General features: G+C 32.0%; 1 protein-coding gene and 1 long non-coding RNA gene across 5 annotated transcripts in view; one reads left to right on the plus strand and one right to left on the minus strand.

The window, feature by feature from the left end:
- The window catches only part of LOC111703005 (uncharacterized), a 59,278-nt gene that overhangs the window by 14,040 nt on the left and 20,824 nt on the right, over positions 1-24,414 (minus strand). For 3 of the 4 annotated variants that reach the window (XR_002765541.1, XR_002765542.1, XM_023474843.1), the window contains exons 2-6: positions 19,771-19,856; positions 15,814-16,333; positions 13,603-14,481; positions 2,560-2,762; positions 2,006-2,104 (exon numbers count right to left, since the gene is read on the minus strand). Coding sequence is in view for 2 of the 4 variants with exons in the window: in XM_023474843.1 (XP_023330611.1) it covers positions 2,006-2,104; positions 2,560-2,762; positions 13,603-14,481; positions 15,814-16,333; positions 19,771-19,779 (1,710 nt within the window). In the remaining 2 variants the exon portion in view is untranslated. The remainder of the gene's footprint in view (positions 1-2,005; positions 2,105-2,559; positions 2,763-13,602; positions 14,482-15,813; positions 16,334-19,770; positions 19,857-24,414) is intronic. The other variant, XM_023474844.1, reaches the window with a different exon arrangement.
- Positions 593-1,177, plus strand: LOC111703007 (uncharacterized). The gene is made up of 3 exons (XR_002765543.1): positions 593-673; positions 939-1,008; positions 1,095-1,177. It is a non-coding gene; the product is annotated as an uncharacterized LOC111703007 (long non-coding RNA).

Raw genomic sequence — 24,414 nt, forward strand, 5'->3', positions numbered from 1 at the left:
ATATATGTTAACTATAGCTCATGTGTACATGTATAATGTACATATATGTTAACTATTGCTTATGTGTACATGTATAATGTATATATATATGTTAACTATAGCTCATGTGTACATGTATAATGTATATATATGTTAACTATAGCTCATGTGTACATATATAATGTATATATATGTTAACTAAAGCTCATGTGTACATGTATTATCTATATATATATATGTTAACTATAGCTCATGTGTACATGTATAATGTATATATATGTTAACTAAAGCTCATGTGTACATGTATAATGTATATATATGTTAACTAAGGCGTATGTGTACATGTATAATGTATACATATGCTAACTTTAGCTCATGTGTACATGTATAATGTATATTTATATGTTAACTAAAGAATTCTTTTTCGGGAACCCATGGATACCCTTAAGGGATAAATATTTGAACTTTTTTTAAAATCATTTTTTTAAATCAATGTTTTTTTTCGGACAACGCTAGGCACTTTATTTTAGTCTTTATGATAAAGCTATTCGCTCATATAAATATATATATATGTCAGCTATATCTTGCCAAACGGCTCGACCAAATTTTTTAGTGAACCCTTGGGTACCTTGGGGGTAACATAGGCTAACAATTCGGAATTCTACGGGCAACGCAGGGCACTTTAGCTTTAGAGGTAACATTGCTTAATATTTCTGCGTGCTAAAGTAATTGAGTCTTTGCCACGAACTCAAATTTTCTAATTTCTATATCTTTATAACTTTATCGTATCTTGATATTTTAAGCTTTGATTATTTGATCTAACAGAATTTATAATTTGAAATATCTAAGGTCTTCTTCGTTGGTTTGTCAAGATATTGGATTTAGAAAATAAGAGTTTGTATTCTCAATATGTTTACAAATATCAATTTAAGAATTAATTACAAATTTTATGTTTTAAGAAAATAAGAAAGAAGACGACAATTCCACATCCGTTCTTTCGTACAATCAAAGAAAAATGCTAAACCAAAGGTTAAAAAAAAACACATTTTTAATGATATTTATTTAATAATTCTAAAAATTTAATTTCCTATCTTGATTACAATCCTTGTTTTCAGGAATGTAATGCAGAGTCAAGCAACAGAAAAATATAGAGAAAACATTATAAAAATTACACAAAACTTACAGGAAAATACAGAAAAATGTAGATAAATATCGAAAAATATGATAAGGTATAAAAAAATAGGAAAACACAAAGATATATTTAGACAAATATAGACAAATATAAAAAAAAAATATAGAAAAATACATTGAAATACAGAAAAATATAGAAAATATAAAAAAACATGAACAGGGTATGTCAAAAAATATACGCTTTGTTGTCTTATAAAACACTTTTTTATTTTTTAAGATTTGTTGATGACTGGATGTGCTCATAATTCTTCGCGAATTTTTTTGAAATTTTGGAATAGAAAAGAATACAAACTTTCTCATATATTTATTTCCAAAATTATATATTTAAAAAAATATTTTCGTTAGTTTTTTATATTTTTCGTATTTTTTATATTTTTTATATTTTTATGTTTTTATATTTTTTATAATTTTTATATGCACCATATAATGTCTAACCTTAAAACAAGATTCATGCAACAAAAAAGTGATGTAATTGTAATTGAAATTGTAATTCTAACTGTAATTATAATTGTAATTGTAATTGTAATTGTAATTGTAATTGAAATTGTAATTGCAATTGTAATTGAAATTGTAATTGTAATTGAAATTGTAATTGTAATTGAAATTGTAATTGAAATTGTAATTGTAATTATAATTGTAATTGAAATTGCAATTGTAGTTGAAATTGATATTGTAATTGTAATTTTAATTGTAATTTCGAGAAAATTTGACGTAATTTCGTAATTTCTTGAACAAATACAATGGTTTACCATAAGTCTCAACCTCTAACTTAAAATATTAAATCTTATGCACTAACTCAACCATCTTTGTAAAGAGAAAAATTATGAAAAATTACCTTATGAAAATGTGTAAATGAACTATTGATTTCTGAACGCGTAGCAGGAGTATTGGTTAGTTTCTTCTTTCGTTCTTTCCACATTGGTTTCAGCTTGGACTAGATACAAGTTTATTAGAAAAATGCGATATCATCCACATTTTTAACATATAAAGGTTTAAAGCCAATCGTCTTTTTAAAGTTTTCTGATAAATACAAGTGTAGATACTATTGTAAAAAATATATATTAATTTTTCCTTACAGTCAAGGTTCTTCATGCTTTAATCTAGAATATTTTGATCCAAAATTATTAATTCAACATCGAGTTAAAAGACAATAAAAAGGCAGCATCTTAATTTAATCTAAACGGCGACCAACCAACCAGACAACTATGGAATAGTAAGACGACATTAAAGCAAGAATTAGGTTTATGTGATGTTATTACTAAGCAAATAATTTTAGCATATTCAATCACAATGTCCGTGTCATTTGACTATTCAAAGTAATAAATTGAGCCTCTTATTCCAGAGTTTTCTGGTTCTCACTGTATATAAATAGTTTGGGATCGTCTTTACCTTATAAACGACCATGAGACAGACGAATACAAAGAACCCTCCGAGCACCACAGCAGTCGTCACACCCTCCGATGGATCGTAGGCGGAGTAGAATGATGTTTGGTCTGGAGTCAGGGGTTCAGGAGGTGTGTCTTGAGCTCCCTCCAGGAGGCGTTCAGTTCCGTTGAGGTGAAGAACCCGAGGACTAGGAACTAGGTCAACATCTAAATATCAAAATTTCATTAAAGGGATCTTTAACGTTAATTATTCAATTAAAGGGACTGTAGACGTAATTTCAAGTAAATCTCTATTTAAAGCTTGACATGTTTGATTCACAACGGTACCCGTTGAAGCTTTGCCATGTCAAGAATGAATAAGATGTCTGTCATCATCATCTATCATCGATACAGTGCCAGCTGCTTTCCTGCTTTCAGGAGAAAAACTTGTTATTTCGGAAAGTTTCTTTTGAATGTGTAGAATACTTTCCCAAAACAATGCTTATGAAATATTTTATGAGGTCTTCAATTTGTATTTGTAATAAAAATATTGAAAAATATATTTTAAAACAATATCCTTTGACCCTTCAAAATTAAATGGTGAAGGGACCTTTTATACAGTAGTCGACGTTTATACGAATGAAGACGACTTTTTTCTTACAAGATTTCTTCATATTACAAGTTTACAAGTAAACAAAGAGAAGCTGTAAATTGACAACTTATCTTTGTTTCAAAATTTATGTGTCCATGCTGTTTGAAAGTTGGATAGAAATAAAATATTTAAATCGAAAGTCATCTTCATTGTTTTGCTATAGATATTAGAACAAAACTACCATTTTGTTCATAATAGCAACCAAAAACGATTCTGAATCACGATCATTTTGTTCGCGATTATGAACAATTATTCAACATTGCTAACATTATTTTTGTAATTTCAAAATTATAACGATAAGTTCGATGTTACGAACAATATGTTAGGGTGTTTACAAACAATAAACCCATTTCGATTACAAGTTCGGAAAATTGTTCTAAAAAAAATTAAGAATTTGAAATTCAAAAATGTTCTTATTTCTTGGAAGAAGAAAAACAAAGTCGTCCAATGTTTGCAGGATTCTAGAAAACAGAACTCTGAAAATATGGGAACATTTCACGTCAAACTAACTTCCTATTCGTATCGGAATATTTTCAATGTTTATCTTTGTGTGAAAGGCATTATATACTTAAATATTCAAAATACATAGCCAAACAAAAAAGTATTGAATAACAAATATGAAAAATCTGCATTTAATGAATGAAAATTGGTTCTAAAGCTTAGACTCACTGGACTTGAAACCATGACTCCTAGTTTACCGTGATTTTATAAAAATAAAAAGGTTTCGCAAACAAACATCTCCCGCTCCCAGCATTATGAAATATAGAAAAACAACTTTAAAAAAAGAAAAAGAAAATACATATTTTTTTAAAAAACAGAGTTAGTGTCACTAACTCTGATTTTCTAATTTGTTAGATCAATAAGCTAAGTTTGAAATATTCAAGGTTTACGCCATCAGGTTGCAAATAAATTAGACAAGTTCGAGTTTGTGGCAAAGACTTAATTCCTTTTTGCCACATTTCAATTAACAAAACATCGAAAGAAATTTAGTTGTATCTTCTGTGTTTGTGTTTATATGTTGCCTTACGGCTACGGCCTGCCAAAATGTATTCTAAGAAATATAGAATTCTAGTATGCCGAGTTCATTAGAGCCTGATCCAATGAGGGTTCAGCCATGTGTTTGGTGTCTATTCTGAACCAATAGAAATTGCATGGATGGTAACATCTATCTTTCTATCTAGCTCATTATCCAATTAGAGATAAATCCTTATATCGGCGCGAAACAGTAAATGGAAATATTTACTACTACTGAAACTATAGTGCTGGAACAAAAATAAAAATCTTAAAGGAATTGAGTCTTTGTAACAAAATCCAATATTTAAACCCAATATCTTTAGAACCCGATGTTGTAAACCTTTGATATTTAACAGAATTCATAGTTTGAAATATCTAAGGTCTACAACATTTGGTTCCAAAGATATAGTGATTAGAAAATCAGAGTTTGCGGCAAAGATTCAATTCCTTTGTCCCATGGTTATTTTTGGGTGACATGAACATAGGATAGGTGACAGATTACACCGTTTCGGCGCGGACGTTAGTTTTCTGTTAAGTGCTGCACGATTTTTGAAATTCCACTGGCAACGAAGGGCAGTATTTCTGTAAGCATGTGTGTATATGAACCATGAACATGTTACTAGAACTGTATCTAATTAGCTGGAGTTCCAATATTATTCTTTTATTGTATTTTCACTGCTGGGAACAATTTCTTGGGGAAAGTACTTTTATCAAAAAAAGAAAAATACTGTTTGTGCGAAGAATAACAAATATCTAATATTTTGCCGTTTTTTTTTTTTTAATGTGAACAGAAAATGTATTCCCACTTTTTTATTTTCTAAAATCTAAGCCAAGTTCAAAGCCAAAAAAACCTTTTAAATCATAAACAAATAATAAAAATAAATGATATGATATAAATATTCTTAATCTAAAATTAAAAGAATTCAACCCCAACCTTGATCTCTCCCCTCCCCTCCCACACAAATATAAATAAGGAACAGATGAAAACGAAGAAAAAGAAGAAAATCTGAAAAAGTTTAGATTTTTATAAAATAATATCGATAACTGTCAACGGTTGAGTTGAGAAATCCATTTATAAAATGAAAGAATAAATATTTAAAAACAAATTCAGAGTATTAAAAAGTTTTTTGAAAAAGAAAATTTTTAGAAAGAAATAAGAGAAGAATTGATGAAGCTAGCAGATTATTTAATCTTTATAAACCCTAAAATCTCTTTATCCCATTGCTCCTTTCCTGTTTATAATTAAAATTTTAAACAAATGTTACAAACATGGATTTTACTTTTCAGCACGTCAAATTAAGATAAATTAAGTCTTTGACACAAATTCTGATTTTCTAATCCCATATATTGTTGTAAGCTTTTTGATATTTAAAACTATCAATTTTGTGATATCTAAAAGTCAAACCTTAAAATATCCGGCTTCAAATATATCGGGCGGATAAGACTCAATTCCGTTCAAGTTAGCTTTTTATCTTACATTACATGTTTACAATTAAATTAAGAAGAAGAAAAAAAATGTTTAAAATGTCCAGGATTGTGTTGTTCCAGAAATGCCGCACAAGTTTCTCTAGTGGAGTATGTTAGGCTGGCTTAACCCTATTCCGACTTGGGGGGGGGGGGTCCCCCGCCTCCTAACGTTTTTTAGACATAACCCAAACAGTATTTGTCTAAAACTATTCAAATTTCTTTGAATTTTTTTGAATTTTCTACGTTGCGTACTGCATGAGTCCTCATTAAAAATCTAAATTTAGAGTATACTTCAAGTAAATGGATTTCAACATTTTATAGCTTTTTTAAAGCAGATTGCATAGTTTTTTTGAAGAATTTTTGTAAAAAAAATTCACAGATGCCTTTACAGAAAATTTGCACATTTTTAGTGTTCTTGAATCTTAAAAAATTGCAATGAGACTGAATTTTAAATTCTAATTTCCTAACTACCAATATCTTTGTAACCCGATGGTGTTATCCTATGATGTTTCAATCTTGGACTAATTCATAAAGTAGATTTCTTTATTGCTACGATTTGAGATACCACCACAATCCTGTATGCCGAGTCCATTAGCGCCTGATCCAATTAGAGTTTAGTCATGTGTGTGTTGTCTATTCTGAACCATAGAAATAGTATGGCGGTAAGATCTATCTTTCTATCTATCTCATTATCCAATTATCCAACTATAGTGATCAAGTCCTTGATCTGAAGTGACCCTCTTTGTATAGAGTTGCATGATTCATACCTTCACCATTTAAACCTTTTTCAGAGGAAAAAAATCTTCGCTTTCCTATTTTAAAAAGAGGTTAATTCTGTCAATTCCCTGTCATGTCTTCGAAGAAAAGATCAGGAAGTCGCATATGATAAGAACCCACAATTAGGAATTATCTATTTTCAGATAGAAAAACTAGAAAAACTAGAAAAACTAGAAAAACTAGAAAAACTAGAAAAACTAGAAAAACTAGAAAAACTAGAAAAACTAGAAAGCCTAGAAAAACTAGAAAAACTAGATAAAATAGAAAAACTAGAGAAACTAGAAAAACTAGATAAACTAGAAAAACTAGAAAAACTAAAATATAATCAATCTTTTTGAAAAAGCAAAGGTTTAAAGTGGATTGCTATGAATTAAGCATGAAACACCTTAATATCAGGGTTTCTTAAAGTTTCGCCAACAGACCCTTTATAATGCCTTTAGTTTTGTACTTTTGTACCCTCCCCTCACAATTTTTAAATAAAGATCTATTCAATGGAAACTGTTTTGTTATTCCTCATACAGGGGGGGGGGGTGGTCAGGGGGCACAACATGTTCAAAGGGGTTCAAGTTTGGTTGGAACAATCACTTTTTCTTGCAAAAGGATTGTAGAGGCTTAAGTTTGATTAATCTTTTATTTTTCCTTTCTTGTATAACGCCATACACATTTTGGTAAAATTATAAAATATAAACGAAAGGAGGGGTGTATATTCCCCCCCCCCCTGTAATTTGGGATGGGTGGACCACTAGCTCCTTTCTCTTTACCTTGTGTAAATTCCTAGCTGTAGGATTTTAAATTAGTTTGTGAATTTTTACACCTGCAACTTTCTTCCTTAGGGCGACATAAATATATGGTTTAGGTTGGGACACAGAGATATGGTTTAAGTTGGGACATAAATATATGGTTTAGGTTGGGACATAGAGATATGGTTTAGGTTGGGACATAGAGATATGGTTTAGGTTGGGACATAGAGATATGGTTTAGGTTGTGACATAGAGATATGGTTTAGTTTGGGACAAAGAGATATGATTTATGTTGGGACATAGAGATATTATTTAGGTTGGGACATAGAGATATGGTTTAAGTTGGGACATAGAGATATGTTTTAGGTTGGGACATAGAGATATGGTTTAAGTTGGGACATAAATAGATGATTTAGGTTGGGACATAGAGATATGGTTTAATTTGAGACATAAAGTTATGGTTTAGGTTAAGACATAGAGATATGGTTTAGTTTGGGACAAAGAGATAGTGTTTAGGTTGGGACATAGAGATATGGTTTAGGATGGGACATAGAGATATGGTTTAGAAGAAAATATATACACCCCGAAATGAATTTTTTACATTTTTATGTATATATTGTTTATATAGTGTTTATATATCATGTTTATATATTGTTTAAATACACTTTTGAAGATTTTCTTCTTGTAAACTCAAAGTTATGTTTCAAGTTGAGAAAATAGAAGAAGGAAATTGTCGGGATTTTATAAACAGAAGAAAAGGTTTTATAAGTTTAAATAGCTAAACTCACTAAACTAGACAGAGGAGAAGGTCTGTGCTACAAAATCAAATTTTCCTATCTCTAAATCTTTGCAACCTGATAGTGTAAACATTTGATTTCAAACTTTGATTATTTTATCTAACAGAATTCGTAGTTTTAAATATCTAATGTCTACGACATTGGGTTGCAAAGATATAGGAATGTGAAAATTAGAGTTTGTGGCAAAGACTCAATTCCTTTGTGCGATATTATATCGCTGGTACGACGGTCTGACCTTGTAGCTACTCTAGTTTTGATGTTTACGCACATTATGAGAATCTGTTTACATATAAAAATATAAAAATTAAAAAACTTAATATCATGAAAACATGTAATATTTCAATATTACGTGCAAATTACTTTAGTTTTACCTGCGATTCCAATTTAATAACATTTCTGTAGAGTCTTTTAGGATAATATGACTTGTTCTTAGTTAATTCCGAAATGTTGGAAATATAACATATTTTTGCTTTGCTTTGCTATTTAGATTATTTGTGAATAAATCAACTGTATTAGCTAATGAATGATCGCTAAAAAATCATTGTTCCGCTTTTTTTGGAGAAAAAAACAAGAAATCCAGATCACCCTGTTCAGATAATCTAATATTGTTGAGTGAAAACTTTCGAAATTTACTTAAATTTGAGAAACTTTATCTAACTGTTCTCCTTTGTATATATATACATAAACTTTACCTTGGAAACCCAGCTTTCCCTGGAAACAGAATTTTCTCTTTAAAAGTTGCTTCACTAAAATTCAGCTAAAAATTCTTAAACCTAGCTTTGAATCACAGATCAAAATTTGAGGCATATCAGTCAAGCTTTGCATGAATTATGATCATAGAAATAATGTTATCTATTTGTATTTTGCTTGTCTGTTTGCTTGTATCCAATAAACGTCAAAACAGCAGAACCGGTAGGGCCCAAACTTTGTGTTGGACCTGAAATGACCTCGGCCAGGGAAGGTTTGTGAATGCTCAGAATTGGAAATTTTGGTCTCCAGCAAATTTTATTCTGAAAAATGTGGAAATTCAAAGAAACAGTATTATTAATTCGCAAACTTTTTTATTATTGTTGATGCTTACAAATAGAGCAAGAGTTAAAATCTGAAATAAAAGATGGTAAAATAACAGATAGGACACTAGATGTCGTATTTTCAACGTCTATTGTTGTTCACAATAACACGGAGACAAAAGCCCAAAGGAGTTACGTAGAACAGACTCAGAAAGTCTAGTAAATAAATAAATGTATAAGCTAAACATATACATTGTTTATGAATCAATTTAAATGGCTCTGGATTGGATCATATGCTTGGGTTTCGATAAATGCAAAATTGAGAAATTTCGCCTTTCAGTCAATCCCAGGAAAACATCAAACAGAATTCATATTATCCATTTTCCCTACCATGCATGTTTAGTTTAGGGGGGGGGGGGGTCGTTAAACACAAGATCAATCCTGCTAAGATGACAAGACCTCAGCGACCTCAGCCTCAGCACAAACAACTTAAATATCTCCTAAATTAATTAATGAAAAATCCGCGATATTGATCCAAAGTGAACCCCTTTACCGTACTAAAGCAAAGCTAATGCTTTCCTGGATCAAGTAATTCTTAACTTTCCTGGATCAAGTAATCCTTAACTTTTGAGTAGCAAGTCCGATTCACAACAGTACCCTTAAAAACTTAGCATGCAAAGGAAAGAATGAAATGTCCATGTCCATCACCCCTGTATGCCGAGTCCATTAGCGCCTAATCAAATCAGGGTTCAATCATGTGTTTGCTGTCTATTCTGAACCAATAGAAATTGCATGGTGGTAACATCTATCTTTCTATCTATCTCATTTTCCAATCAGAGATATGAATCCTTGAATCGGCGCTATCAGTAAATGGAAATAGTTACTTCTACTGAAACTATAGTGATCTGACGGCCAATTCTTTAAAATCTGTTTTATTTCTTCTGTTTTTTAACATTTTTATTATCGATTTTGATGGTTATTTTTCGTTAGAACTGACGAGGGTCAACCCAGACCGAAATATATTTTCAATCAAATTTTGAACTAACATCTACTTTATTTGCTCATTTTAAATCACGATCAAAGAAACCAGGCACATGCACATCTTTAATGGAGGCCGGTCACTTGAAATTTTATAACTTAAGCCCTTTTAAAGGGGTTATCTGCGAATAAGGAATATTAATTTAATTGGATATAGATCGATACCTAAAAGGTCGATAAAAGAAATTGAATACTTTAAGAAGAAGAAATGTTTACAGTGGACTGGGGTCAATTTGAATTTGAATCTGACCGACACCTTGTACCGGGCTCAGTGGGGCAAGTACCGGCCCAACCCTTTTCCGATTAGATTTCAACTTTGTTGTCGCCGCCAGACTTATTACTATACCCGGCCTATCATAGACCTGTTTCACCTATCCCACTTATAGCTCAGTTTAGTGTGCTTTGTGTGCCACAACATTGTTTCCTACCTACCCACCACTTCTTTTTTTAATCCAAACATAACATTTCTGAAATTTTCTTTTAATAATAAAAATACTATTTTCTGTTGCGTATGTCTACCGTTTTTTATTGCAGTATTTCTATCTATCTAACTATCTATCTATCTATCTATCTATCTATCTATCTATCTATCTATCTATCTATCTAACTATCTATCTATCTATCTATCTATCTATCTATCTATCTATCTATCTATCTATCTATCTATCTATCTATCTATCTATTTTTCTATCTATATATTTATCTACCTTTAGATAGGTGTTGCATACTAATGGGATTGCAATGTATAAAATAAACAATGAATTATATATATGTATATACATGCATATATCTGAAAGATGAATAATAATATACTCTAACTAAATCTAAGTTCTACTGCAGACAGTTGAAAAAACAAACTGTTGATATTATTGAAAAAATCTAGCTATTTTTATCCAAAACACGTACTCTAAACAAATGTAAAGGGTTTATAAGCATAATTCTAATGTGCCCTCTTGGCAAATTGCCCAGGTAACAGCGGTACCCTTGAATATTTGATCAATATTGACGAAGATACTGTCGTTTTTCTAGGTTTAAAAGTGTTTGTTTTTGATAATTCCTATATGTTTTCCTGCAGTAGAAATGCGCAAGTCACTTTTGTAAAGAATGTACAAACAATAATAATCGATTTTTTAAAATTACAAACATTGATATCTCTAATTCAAACTTCATTAAACGAAGCTTATGAGGTACCGTTGTGAATCGTGCGATGTCATCTTTGTGCGGAGGTTTATTTAAAATCCATGCCTACAATCCCTTTAACCCTATCCTTGCTGGGGTACTTGAAAACCAGGATATGCTATCTTAGTTTACTAAACCCAAAGAGAATAGAATATATGTACACTGTATACATCTTCCAAATGACGTCACAGTGTTCCTGAAGGCACTTAATTTTCAGCAAGAAATACATACATATCTTCGTCGCTGTTTTTTATCAATGATTTAAGTCAAATGAAAATTGTCTACGCGTTTAAGGGTTTGTTTACTAAATCAATAATTGTTGTTTTTAAATCAAAATTTTGTAAAATGCAGGATTTAAGGTGAAAAATTAAAGGACACCCCCCTCTCAGAGGTTTAAGGATTTTCATGTTTATTTGTTGATTTTCAGAAAATAAACAACTTTAAATGAGTTTCAAAACATTATTTTGTATTGGAATTAACGCTAGGTAAAGAGGGGAGGGGGGGGGGCAGTTATAAATTTTTTTTTGTGATCAGAAAAAATTTTGCTTCATACAACTTCATACAACACCGAAAAACTCTGGCTCCTTTGATGTACCGGCCCGACTAGGCAGCTAGAGCTAGTTATGTGTAGTACACAAGACGCATACAGCCTACTATATTTATTTAGAGCATCTTTAAAGCTAAAAATCATTAAATGTGAAAAAGCGATATCCATCCCTAGCTAGGCCCTGGTGGGGAGGGGGGGGGGTTAAATAATCAAATAAACTTGTATTCCCACACCTCTATAAATACACAAACAAGCTATAGGCCGGTCACTTACATCCATATAAAGCCCAGCATATTTAACATTCATCTAAACTTTTAGAACATCATAACATTGTGTTCAACATATCGAAATTAGACGTAGATAGTTCGACCCATAAAATGCGCTATGCTAGAATTGGCGCACACGTAGATAGTTCGACCTATCAAACACTCATTTAGAATTGACTCACATGTAGATAGTTCGACCTATCAATCACTCTGTTAGAGTTGGCTAATTCGTAGATATTTCGACCTATCAAACACTCTTTTAAAATTGGCTAACACTTTGATAGTTAGGCCTATTAAATACTCTGTTAGAATTGGCTCACATATAAATAGTTCGACCTATCAAACACACTGTTAGAATTGGCTCACACGTAGATAGTGTGACCTATCAAAAACTCTGTTAGAATTGACTTACACTGAGCCGGCGATTTAATAAATTCAAGAAAATGGGACTCATGTCTAAGCTGTCGTTGGGCCTTACTTACGGCTTAAGCTTTCGGATTTAAGTTGCATCTAATTTTCCACAGAGTTGAGTTCATAAAACCGGTTTAATATTGTATTTGCCAGAGATTTTTATGGGTTGAATTGGCGCATTCCGGGTTTTGATGAGAACAAGATTCAACATTGATCCTGTTTCTCCACTAAAACCAATCAAGGTCGGTTTTATTTTCATTGGGCCTAAATCCGTAAGGCAATCACGTGACACAAGCTGTCGTCAGAGTTGGGTCTAAGATTGGGTCCCATCTTTAACATATTGAAATCACTTCTTTTGAATAAATACTTTATCTACAGTGGTGGTTAAAGAGACTTTATTAAGCAGAATTTCAAACGACCCTGGCCTCCTTGTAAACCGGGTATTTCCATCTTTCAATGGAGGGTCACTTGAAATTACGCTTACAGTCCCTTTAATATCTTTAATCAAGGTTTTCATACAAGAAAAATTATTTCACAGGTGTGCTCTTCTTTTGTACTGCAGTGTACTGTCTCTGGGCGGTAATGTAAACACATAAAAAATCAATGAAATATTCTGGTCATAGGAAACTATTATGTAAATTATCTAAATTATACTCGGATACTAAACGAACAAATTTACAAATTCAATATGTACACAGAGTATACACAATTGCATTTAACTTTCCTTGCATTACAACCTTGTCTTTGATCATAAATCTATTATTATGGTTTTCATATTAAAAACTATTAACCCGATCTGTTTTCCATAAAATTGGAATCCAGAAACTTGAAACGTGTCAAAGTCCGACAACTTCCTCCAAAATTATTTTTAACGAGAAATCACGCTTGGAATTATGTTTAATAAGCCCTTAGAAGAAATTGTTTACAAGAAGACATTATTCAAAGTGTCCCAATAAACATGGGATTTGAGAGTGACGAAATTGAGATCGTCTTTTTTAAAGAATTAGCTTTGTAATTATAGCTTTCTCAGTAGGTAGCAAGGTACTTAATCAGAAATCATTTAAAAAGACGATCACGATCAATTCCCAAGTTTATTGGGACACCCTGTAGTATGCTAATTTGTGAGAACCAAAAATCAGTATCAGTATCTTTTTTGAATCTGGTTTTTACCTGTTCTTTCGAAACCGGAAGTCAGTTGTATCTGTTTCCGTTTTCTTCTTCTATCCGGATATCTAGGTTTGGATAGAGTCTTGTTAAGGCTGGGATTGAAATGAATCGTTTTCACTAAATCCGAATAAACAACATTTTTATCTTCTACGCTTGAGTTTGGGTTGGGTTGATGGGAGAAGGGTTGAGACGTGAATTCATCTATTCCTCTTTTTTCTTCAAGGTGTTCCTGGCTCTTCACCTTTTCCGGGCTGTCTTGGATTTCGGAGATTTTCTGGATTTCCAGGTTCTTGTGGTTCTCATAGTTTTTCTGGCTCATCTGGTTCTTCTGGTTTTTCTGGTTTCCATGGTTATCCTGGTTTTCCTGGTGCTCCTGTTTCTCCTGGTTCTCCTGGTTCTCCTGGTTCTCCAGATTCTCCTGGTTCTCCTTGTTCTCCTGGTTAATATTGGTCTGAGTATCAAGGTTTATAAAGATTGATTGTTCTAAAGATTGAGATGGACTTTTCTCAACAGAATTTAATAATTTTCCATTAGTATCTCGTGTCTTTCTCGAGCTTTGGGAACTACAGCCTTGTCTAGTTTCTCTACAGGGTTTATTCTTTACCGATTCCAAACTTTTCCGATCCGAACCCGCTTCACTCTTCTGTTTATTAACATGTTCTCTTGGTTTTAAATCAAGGTTTTCTAAAGGTACCTCCCGGGAAGGGTTATAAAATGAATGAGTTGTATAACTGATTGATCTTAAAACCGGTTTTAAATGTTTATCTATATTCGGTGTGGGGAATCCACTGTTTATAGAGTCAATGTTTAGATTAGAAATATCTTTAGAAGTTTTGGCACTTTTGCAGTTAACACAGCGGGGTTCTCGGGGGTCTAATAAACCTTCAAATTCAAAATATTATTTTTGAAAAAACTGAACAAATTGCAACTTAATATAGGGTTACCCACAAAGGATTAGACTTTAGAGGCGACAGTGCGGAATTTATTCAGTCTTCGTTTTAAATTCAAAACTTGTTTCTTAGTTTACTAAACCCAAAGAGAATAGAATATATATTAGAGGGGAAATTACTAGAAAAAAGTGTAAAACGGCCATTTTGTTGTACTGTTTCCATACTGCAGGTGTACTTAATATATTTTTGCTGTATAACCTTTTGGGCCCTGGAATATCATTTTATAGAAAATCTAAAATTAATGTTAAAATAAAACCAAATTATGAAATAGGCTGGTTTCATAATTGATCAATGATCATTTCACAAAGACTCTATGCCTTTTTACTTTACAAACGATGATTTTCCGTTATAACTATAAATCAAATGATTTTTTATTCACTTAATTCATTATAAAGTTTATTTAACAGCTTTAAAAAATTCGAAATTGAAATGGATAGTCTAGGGAACATAGTGTATTATTGTACTCTACTGCATATAATTTGTGAACATTTACATGATTTGTACACTTTGAAATCCCTTACAGGCTGAAAGAGACTGAAAAAATTCATACCGAAAGATTCTCTAAATTCCTCTCTAATATATATTCTATTCTCTTTGGCTAATTCACTTTCTATCCCATCAGACTATAATCAAAGACAGAAACCAAAATAAATTATTCAGTTCATTTTATTTAAGGAGTTTCAGGTCGTCAATAAAACCTCATTCTTTGTGGGTATCCCTGTAGGCAAATGTTGACTATCAGATCCAGCAGAATAATCAAAATATATAAGGTCTACGACATCAGGTTGCAGATTACCCTTGTATATCTTTAAAATTTGATGGTGTAACCTTTTATATATCAAACTTAGACTTTTTGATCGAGATCGAGAGCGAGATCGAGTTATAAAAGTTGTGTGACATCAGGTTGCAAAGATGAAAGTATTCTAAAATTAGAATTTGAGTAAAGTGTTCATATCTTTTGTCTTCATCTCATGGTGCAGAAAATAGTTTTATTGTATGATCCAATCTTTTGAAACTTAAACGAGTTGTTAAGCTAATAAAGATCAAGGAAATGCACAACTCTAAAGGATTTGTTTTTGCAATTTGTTTTTGGTAAAAATTGAACACATTTCAGTTCCTGTGAACTTCAATCCTTTGCAGAGAATTTCTAACAAAATATTTCAAACTTTTACAGTCCTCAGGAGTGAAATTACGAATTCCTAAATATTTTGGAACTTTCATTTTAAACTTTTTCTTTTTGAAACAAAAAATAAGATTTATTTTCCTAATCTATGCTGGTACACTGTAGGACTGGAAGGGGGGTCTCTGGAATTGATAACTAATTGTGTCAGGCTTGGTACTTTAGTCCCTCGAGACACGGGTCCCACCACATCAAATTTAGAAGTCTCGTCTGAATAGTAATCATATTGTGTCCTGTCTTTGTGCCCTTGTACTGCATCACTTTTCCCCCTGGGCAAATTATTGTTTGCCCGCTGAGGTATTGCATCACTTGCCCCGTTGTCCGCATCAATAGCGTGACCGGGGGAAAGTGATTGATACGTCTGAACCGGTTCCAAACCAAGACGAGAAAACGTCTTATCCCCTCCATGGCTAGAAATTGTATTAGTGGCAGAGATATGTACTGATTTCTCCCTAGATACTGAAGGAGAACGTTTGTCGTCTTCCTTATTGAATCCAGATCTGACGTGATACCGCGAGTCCGCGGCATGCCGCGCGTGCCGAAATATTGATTTCGTTTGATTGATTCCATTTTCTAGAGATGCTATCTTAGTTGTTTCTTCAACCTGAAATAAATACAGTATTTAAAAATAGATTTTCGAATAAATTGAAATTAATGAAGATATTAAACGTAAAATAAACATGTCTCATGCAAAGTTCTTTTCTAAAAATATCATCAAGCAAATCCCGAAATTCTGGTAAATCAATCTTGATGGAAAAAGTTTTCAGTTTTTGCATTTTTCTTTCTTTTAATATCTGCTCAATAATATTTTTCAAGGGTTAAATATTTCTTTTTGAATGCTGGAAAATAGAAAAACATTTATTTTTATTTTAAAGCATTATATTTAGGAAAGCATTTCATTACGATTCTATTATTGTTATATATTGAGTAAAATGCAATATGTGTAAACGTTAAGGTGTTTTTTAATTCACGCGTTTCTGAACAACCCATTTATTTCTTTCATATTTCACTTTTTGTTTGTTTGGTTTATTTAACGATTGGTCAACCCAGATGTTTGTTCAGTCGTGCATTGAAAGATGTATGCCAATCAAATTTTCTCTTTTTCTTGATATTTTAAACAATGGCCTCAAAAATTCATTTTTATTTTCCAGAAACTCTTTATTCAAAAAGAAGGGCATATCCCATTTCATAACTGAAACCCCTGAAACCCTAATCAGAGCTAGTGACTTGAAAAGTGTTTAATTCTTATAATTTCGCCATTATTAACTGAAGCCAAAACTGTGCAAATCACTTATGTAGAAAAGACAAAAAGAAAAAAGTACAGTTTTCAAAAACAAAACATGAACATATATCTGATTCATACTCGATCAGGGTACCGTTGTGAATAAGGAATGTAGGTCTGTATCTATGAAGAATGTCTTTATATTATGTCACAGTCCCTCAAAGCCTTGATTACAGAATCAGAAAGGAAAAAAGGAGAAAATTTATTATTGATCATAAAAAATGACACGCTTAAAGTTTTTAAAAATGAAACGCAAAACTCATAAATATTTAGAGAAATAAAAATTGTTTCGAACTAATATACAGAAAATTCGGTTTCCTTAGATACTGAACCAAAAATAAAAAATAAACTATTTTTCATTTGTTCATAATCTTTCATTTTTCTCTCAGCAACTAATTGATATGCCGCAGTCCAGTGGTAAAAGAAAACAAATCTTCTCTCCTATTTATTATTAATAAAGTGTATGCAGTAGTGTATAACATAAACCTTGAAGAGAATAACTGAGTTTGCAAACTATTCCAGGGGAGATTGAAGAAAAAATACGTAGTTTAAATGAACTGTATCTTTGTATGGAGGTTCAATTGAACCTCCATACAAAGATCGTAACACCTGATTCACAACTGTACCCTTAAACTTGGTCTCAACAAGTATAAATCAAATATCTTTGTTTATAATATTTTAACAACTAATCGTTTTCATTGAGAACCACAATAGTTATTTCATACTGCAGTGTTTAGCATATATTGATCAGATAAAGATTTAAAGGGTACCGTTGTGAATCAGACATTGTTATCTTTGCATGGAGGGTCACTTGAAATAGCGCGTACAGTCCCTTTAATTAACCCTCCCTTTAGAGAGTGGATATACTATAATCAACAAATAGTTGATCTGATTCAGAACTGGTCTAATTTTTCTTTTTTTAAATAAATTAAAAAAATTTTCTTATGTTTTAATTTTTGAACAGAACCATTTGTTTGAATTGATGTATAAACTATAAAGTGTGTTGTTCTCAAGATTAAACATTGATTCAAGAATTACAAATTAATCCAGAAAATGAGAAATTAAGCTCTGTAATCAATATGAACCCTGAGCAGTGAGCTCTAGGATCCTAAACCCATTAAACAATTAAGATATTTGAACCCAAGGGGGGGAGGTTAAAGAGAGTGTAAGCTTAGTTTCAAGTAATTTCAATGCATTTACGGCAGTGAACGATTTACAACCCTAAAAAGCTTTATCTGCTCAAGTATGAATTAGATATCCATGTTTTAGCATCTTTTCACTATTTATTTTCATTTGTGGATTCTTTGCATTAAATAACTTTCACATTTCTTTCTTATGAGTAGCAATGGAGAAATTATAAGAATTAAACACTTTTCGAATCAGGAAAACGACTGTATCTTCCACATTTTTGATCAGATTAAGGTTTCAAGGATACCGTTTTAAATCGGTAATTGTCATCTTTGCATGGAGGGTCACTTGAAATTACGCTTACTATCCCTTTAAAACCAAAAAAAACAGATGAAAAGGAACGGGAGTTTTACACAAAACGGGCATTCTTAACACCCCTTTAATTCGCGCCTTTTTTTGGCATCCTTTATGTTTGATTATATCTTTTACTCTTTTTAATCTTTTCTTTGTAAAGTCGTCTCTGCTTTCTTCGATTCTTTTGCAAACATAGTATGTGTTAGAATTAAAACATTTGTTCTGCTGATAAAAATCTTCAATTAAATTCTATTTAAAATTCAAAATAAGATAGATAGTTGAAAGCTTAGAAAAGTGTCCTTTATTTTTTTACCATATTTTAGAGAAAATTGTGAGGAGGAAGCAGTCCAATTTTGATAAAGTTTAATCTAGGCATATAAAATCATTTCTGTTTCTAAGATTTCCTTTTTTGATATTTTTGATAATGTGAAATCTTTTTTAAATGTTGGGGGAAATTGATCAAATTTAAATTTAAATAAAAATTTTATAACAATAAAAATTCCTTATTTTCTGAAGTTCAAACCCCAAAAAGCTTCCGCTGTGAGACTTATTCTAGGTAACCCAAACAATAGACGAATAGCTTTCTTTTTGAGGAAGATATCGTCGTTTCGTATCAAAAGACTATTTGTACAAATTAAAGTGGAGAATGGTCGAGTTTTAGCCAGAAGAAAAAGACATTTCATTCATCCATTCTCCGTCAAAGGTTTTGAGGAATTACATTGCAGTGAATCCAACATAACTCGACATGGAGAGTCACTTTATATTGCCTCTACAGTCTCTTTAGGGGAAAATATTGAGGGAAAGATGTTGGGACAGAGATTGAAGGAGGGAGGGGGAGGTAAACAATTGGAAGGGGGGGGGGTAGAAACAGAAAATGGAGGAGTAAAAACAGAAGAGGGGGAGGAGGAGGTAGAAAAAGACGAGATGGGTAAGGTAGACACAGAAGAGGGTTGAAGGAGAGGAAGAAACAGAAGAGGAAGAAGGGAGAGGTAGAAACAGAAGAGTGGAGGAAGGTAGAAACAACAGAGAAAGAAAATAGAAACAGAAAAAGGGGGAAGATTGAAACAAAAGAGAGGGGGAGGTAGAAACAGAAGAGAGGAGAGGGTGAGTTAGAAAGAAGAGGGGGGGAGGGGAGGTGGGGATAGCAGTCCCCTAGGATCAGATATGTAAATATGGTAAATTGAGTTGGAGAGTTCTTCTATTATATGAATAAAACACAATTCCAGAAATCAAGAATTGTTTTACTTTTTTGCGTTTAAAAAATACATAGATCTTACCAGACGCATTACGACCCCCTGGGTAGTCTGATAACAGCCCCTGATCTGTACATCCCTGTACAGAACCTAGTACGTACTGCACCAACCTGGAATGAAAAGAATCTCATCAAAAATTAATCTAAATCTACATCTAACAAATTAACGTCAAAACGGCTGAACCGAATGGACTTAAATTTTGTGCCCGGAATGTAAATGGGGAAATGATTTACAGGTATCGCTTCAAAAATGCTAAATGTGTCAATTTTTTAAAAATTCACATTTAAGGAAAACAAAATCCGCAAAATTTGTTGTTATTTTCTTAAAATGCAAAGAAAAGGATTTACAGAAATATAAGTAGCAAACAGCTAAAAATTAACGAATGAAGGGCCCCGTAAAATTAATATAATGAGCATCATCTTATCAACTAATAAAAAGATAGGATTCTATTTTTATTTCTTGTATGTAAAAAAACTAGCGCAGGTAAAATTTCGAAAAGAAAAAAAATACAAAAAAACTTTTTTTGCTTAGTTATTTCACTTTATTCTTAGTGTTAACTTTAAGCTGGCAAGTTATTACACTGCAGAATCATAACAACCGTTCTAACAATTTCAAACTTTTATGTTTCAAATTGAGAATCATTCTAACATTCAAAGATAACCATAAAACTATTGAATAGGAAGGCGCCAGTAAAGTAATATTTAAGATTATTTGATGTTGTTATTTAAACAGCAAATAGTTTTACTAGTAACTTGTTAAATCACGTATTATGGTAACTGGGTCTGTTTTCACTACTCAATTGATTTTGACTCAAGCTCATTAGACCATCTAAAGACATAACTTGACTCTTGAGTGAGTCTAGTTAGAAATTCTGATTCTAACTATACAAAAGTTTACTTTCATGTTTATAAAATTATAATTTTTCATGAAAAACTTATTTTTTTAGTGTAAGCGTAGTTTTAAGCAACCATCCATCCATGCAAAGTTGTTGTTTTTTGTTTAAAATTGCTTTATTCTAATGGTTCACATATGTTTTCCTGCAGTAGAAATGCGCAAGTCATTAGAGAAACCACAATTGTAAATAAATAATTTACAAAATTAAACATGAATATCTAATTTATACTTGATCAGACAAAACTGTTAAGGGCACCGAAATGAATCCGACATTGCCATTACACTCCCATTAAAGAAGGTTTTTGAGTTGTATAATTCAAACAAATCAACAAAAAAACAATAGACATAATAAAAACTTTTCTTTTCTGTGATAGCTATCTATATATACAGTCTTTTGAAGAGATGAGTTTTATCTTAATAAATAAACAATATTTTTGTTTTTCTTTTCTGATAGTTTTAGATTTAAGATATTATAGTTCTATTGACAATGTTTATGAATCGGCCATTTCTGAATGAAAATGAATAAGCACATTTTAGAAACGTTGTATTATATAGAACACACAAAAAGATTATCAAGTACAATAGGTGGCATCAGAGAAATTGACTAATTATACACTACGTCACAATTGTCAAATATATCAAGGAAAACTTAATTTTCTCACGTTAGCCAAGATTAAATAAAATATTGTTTGACACAAAAACTGAATTGACACTTGTGACGTCATAAGACAGCTGTACTGAGAAAACAGGAAAATGTGCTTTCATCTCCCTAAACGTTGTTTATAAGGGTTAAGTACTAGCCTTAGCTTTTATCTATAAGTGCTGACTGTACAAATCGACATTTTTTAAGCTAAATTTGGTTATTCACTTGCAAATTTTTACATAAAATTGATAATTTTAAACAAAGAATATTTAAAATAATTTAAAATTATAATTCTCAGTTGAAAAATTATGATTTTGCGAACATTTTATAACCATGAACAAAGAAGTGTCGATAATTATTTTTTTTTCTGGTGCCGGAAAAAAATTATAGATATGTTTTAGTTTCATATCTATCTCTGTCTAAATACTTTGCTTGTTTGTCTGTTTGTTTGTATCCAATAAACGTCAAAACGGCTTGACCGATCGGGCCCAAATTTTTTGTGGGACCTGTCATGACCTGCAGGGATGATCTAATTTTAAAAATTTACCTCTAACAAAATTCGATTTTTGAAAATGTTGAAAATCCATGAAGTTTTTTTTTACAATGTATACAAAATGAAAATGTTCACAATTGAAATAGAAGATGTGGGCGAAGTGCCCTAAAAGCTTAGTATATATATAAAGTTGTAATCTCTGTTCGTTCGTATGTCCGATTATAACTCATAAAACCATGGACCGATTTGACTCAAACTTTGATTGGGAAACTCGGGAATGTGTTAAGCTTGATTCTAAGTTAAGTGGGCCGTTTTTTATTGTGAAAAATAGCTAAAATAGGAACTTATGACTAAACGCGAGTAAACGGCGGGAGTAACTATGAGTACTCTGGGCAACGCTGGATCAAGCGACTATACATATATATATATTATATATCTATTAAAAACTAGCAATTTATCCTAATTTCCTGTAAAAGTTGAGATTCTAGATTGAGGACATTAATGTTTATTTATTTGAAGATTCTCTACATTGCTGGTGTTTTGCACAAGAAAATTACTATAGAAGGTTCTAGATTAACAATAAAATATATAATATATACAAGACTTCACATACAGGACTTCAAATACAGGACTACATATAAAGGACTATAAATACAGGACTTCACATAAAGGACTTCAAATACAGGGACTACATATACAGGACTATAAATACAGGACTACACATACAGGACTACACATACAGGACTACACATACAAGGGACTACATATACAGGACTATAAATACAGGACTACACATACAGGACTACGCATACAGGACTAAAAATTCAGGACTAAAAATACAGGACTACACATACAGGGACTACCCATACAGGGACTAAAGATACAGGACTATAAATACAGGACTTCATAAACAGGACTACACATACAGGGACTACATATACAGGGACTACACATACAGGACTACACATACAGGGACTACATATACAGGACTATAAATACAGGACTTCATAAACAGGACTACACATACAGGGACTACATATACAGGGAATACACATACAGGGACTACACATACAGGGACTACATATACAGGACTATGAATACAGGACTACACATACAGAACTACAAATACAGGACAAAAAATACAGGACTATAAATACAGGACTAAAAATACAGGACTAAAAATACAGGACTAAAAATACAGGACTGCAAAACAGGACTAAACATATAAGACTACAAATACAGGACAAAAAATACAGGATTGCAAAACAGGACTACACATACAGGACTACAAATACAGTATAACAAATACAGAAACCGCCCATTGCCCCTAATGCTTGGTTTCTATATGACAGAAACCGCCCATTACCCCCTAATGCTCGGCTTCTTTAAGGCAGAAACTAAGCATTACCCCTAATACTTGGTTTCTATATGAAAGAAACCAAGCATTACCCCTAATGCTCTGTTTCTATATGACAGAAACTAAGCATTACCCCTAATGCTCGGTTTCTACTAGACAGAAACTAAGCATTACCCCCTAATACTCGGTTTCTACAAGGCAAAAACTAAGCATTACCCCTAATGCTCGGTTTCTACAAGACAGAAACTAAGCATTACCCCTAATGCTCGGTTTCTATAAGGCAGAAACCTCCCATTACCCCTAATGCTCGGTTTCTACAAGGCAGAAGACAAGCATTACCCCCTAATACACTGTTTCAAGGACGAGAAAGAGTTAGAGCTCCCCAACTGAGAACATGTTTCAGAACCCCAACTGTAATAGGGAAAAACTCCCTTTGGTGCAATTTTAGAGCTAAACAAAAGAATAAAATGTGTAAATTAAAATCTGGTTGTTGCAATGTTTTCTTTCAATATTTAACCTAAACCTTTAAAAATAATTTATTTTCTATAATTCCGTCATAACCAGAATTTTCTTATTTACAGGGTAACCCTGAAAATGTGTAGAAGTAATTCCAAGGATGTTCGATACTTCCCCAAAGGCTTTTCCCCAAGCAGCAACTTCTCAAGGGTATTTGGCCAACTGGCAACTTTCAAAATCTTTGAAATTGCAATCTTCATTCTTTAAATTGTGATTGGTTAAAGTCCGTTTGAAATTCTGGTCTGAATATAATATTTGACTTTGTTTGATGTTTATTGGTTCCTGGAAGCAATTAATCTGAAATCAGGATCCTGAATAATTAGTTGAAAACAACTAAACCTGAACTCAAAACTTTAGATTTGGATATCCTTAATACTGATCGCTTAGTCTGAATATCCACTGTGGACACTTTCAATTTCTCTTAATCCGCTCTTTTGCCCTTTTTTCGGATAATGGATATCCCTACCAGATTCCGACCAAAGAGAATTTTCTCATTAAATGGCGACAAAATTTCGAATTTCCCGGCTTCTGACATGGTTTGTTAATCTTGGATGCGCCACTCTGAATTGTTAGTTTTGAAACTCGTTCCTGTATACAAACTAAAGATTGAATAAATCTTGAGATTAATAGAAATTCTAAGTTCGTTTAGCTCTGATCGTTCATCTAAACTCATATCAAATGGTTCAAACTTAAAATTTCTAGATAAAACCAACAATTTAAAAAAAAAAATTTATCTCTTTCTATCAATAATATATATATCTATCT

Source organism: Eurytemora carolleeae, unplaced genomic scaffold (assembly GCF_000591075.1).
Source record: "Eurytemora carolleeae unplaced genomic scaffold, Eaff_2.0 scaffold417, whole genome shotgun sequence".
Lineage (NCBI taxonomy): Eukaryota > Metazoa > Arthropoda > Copepoda > Calanoida > Temoridae > Eurytemora > Eurytemora carolleeae.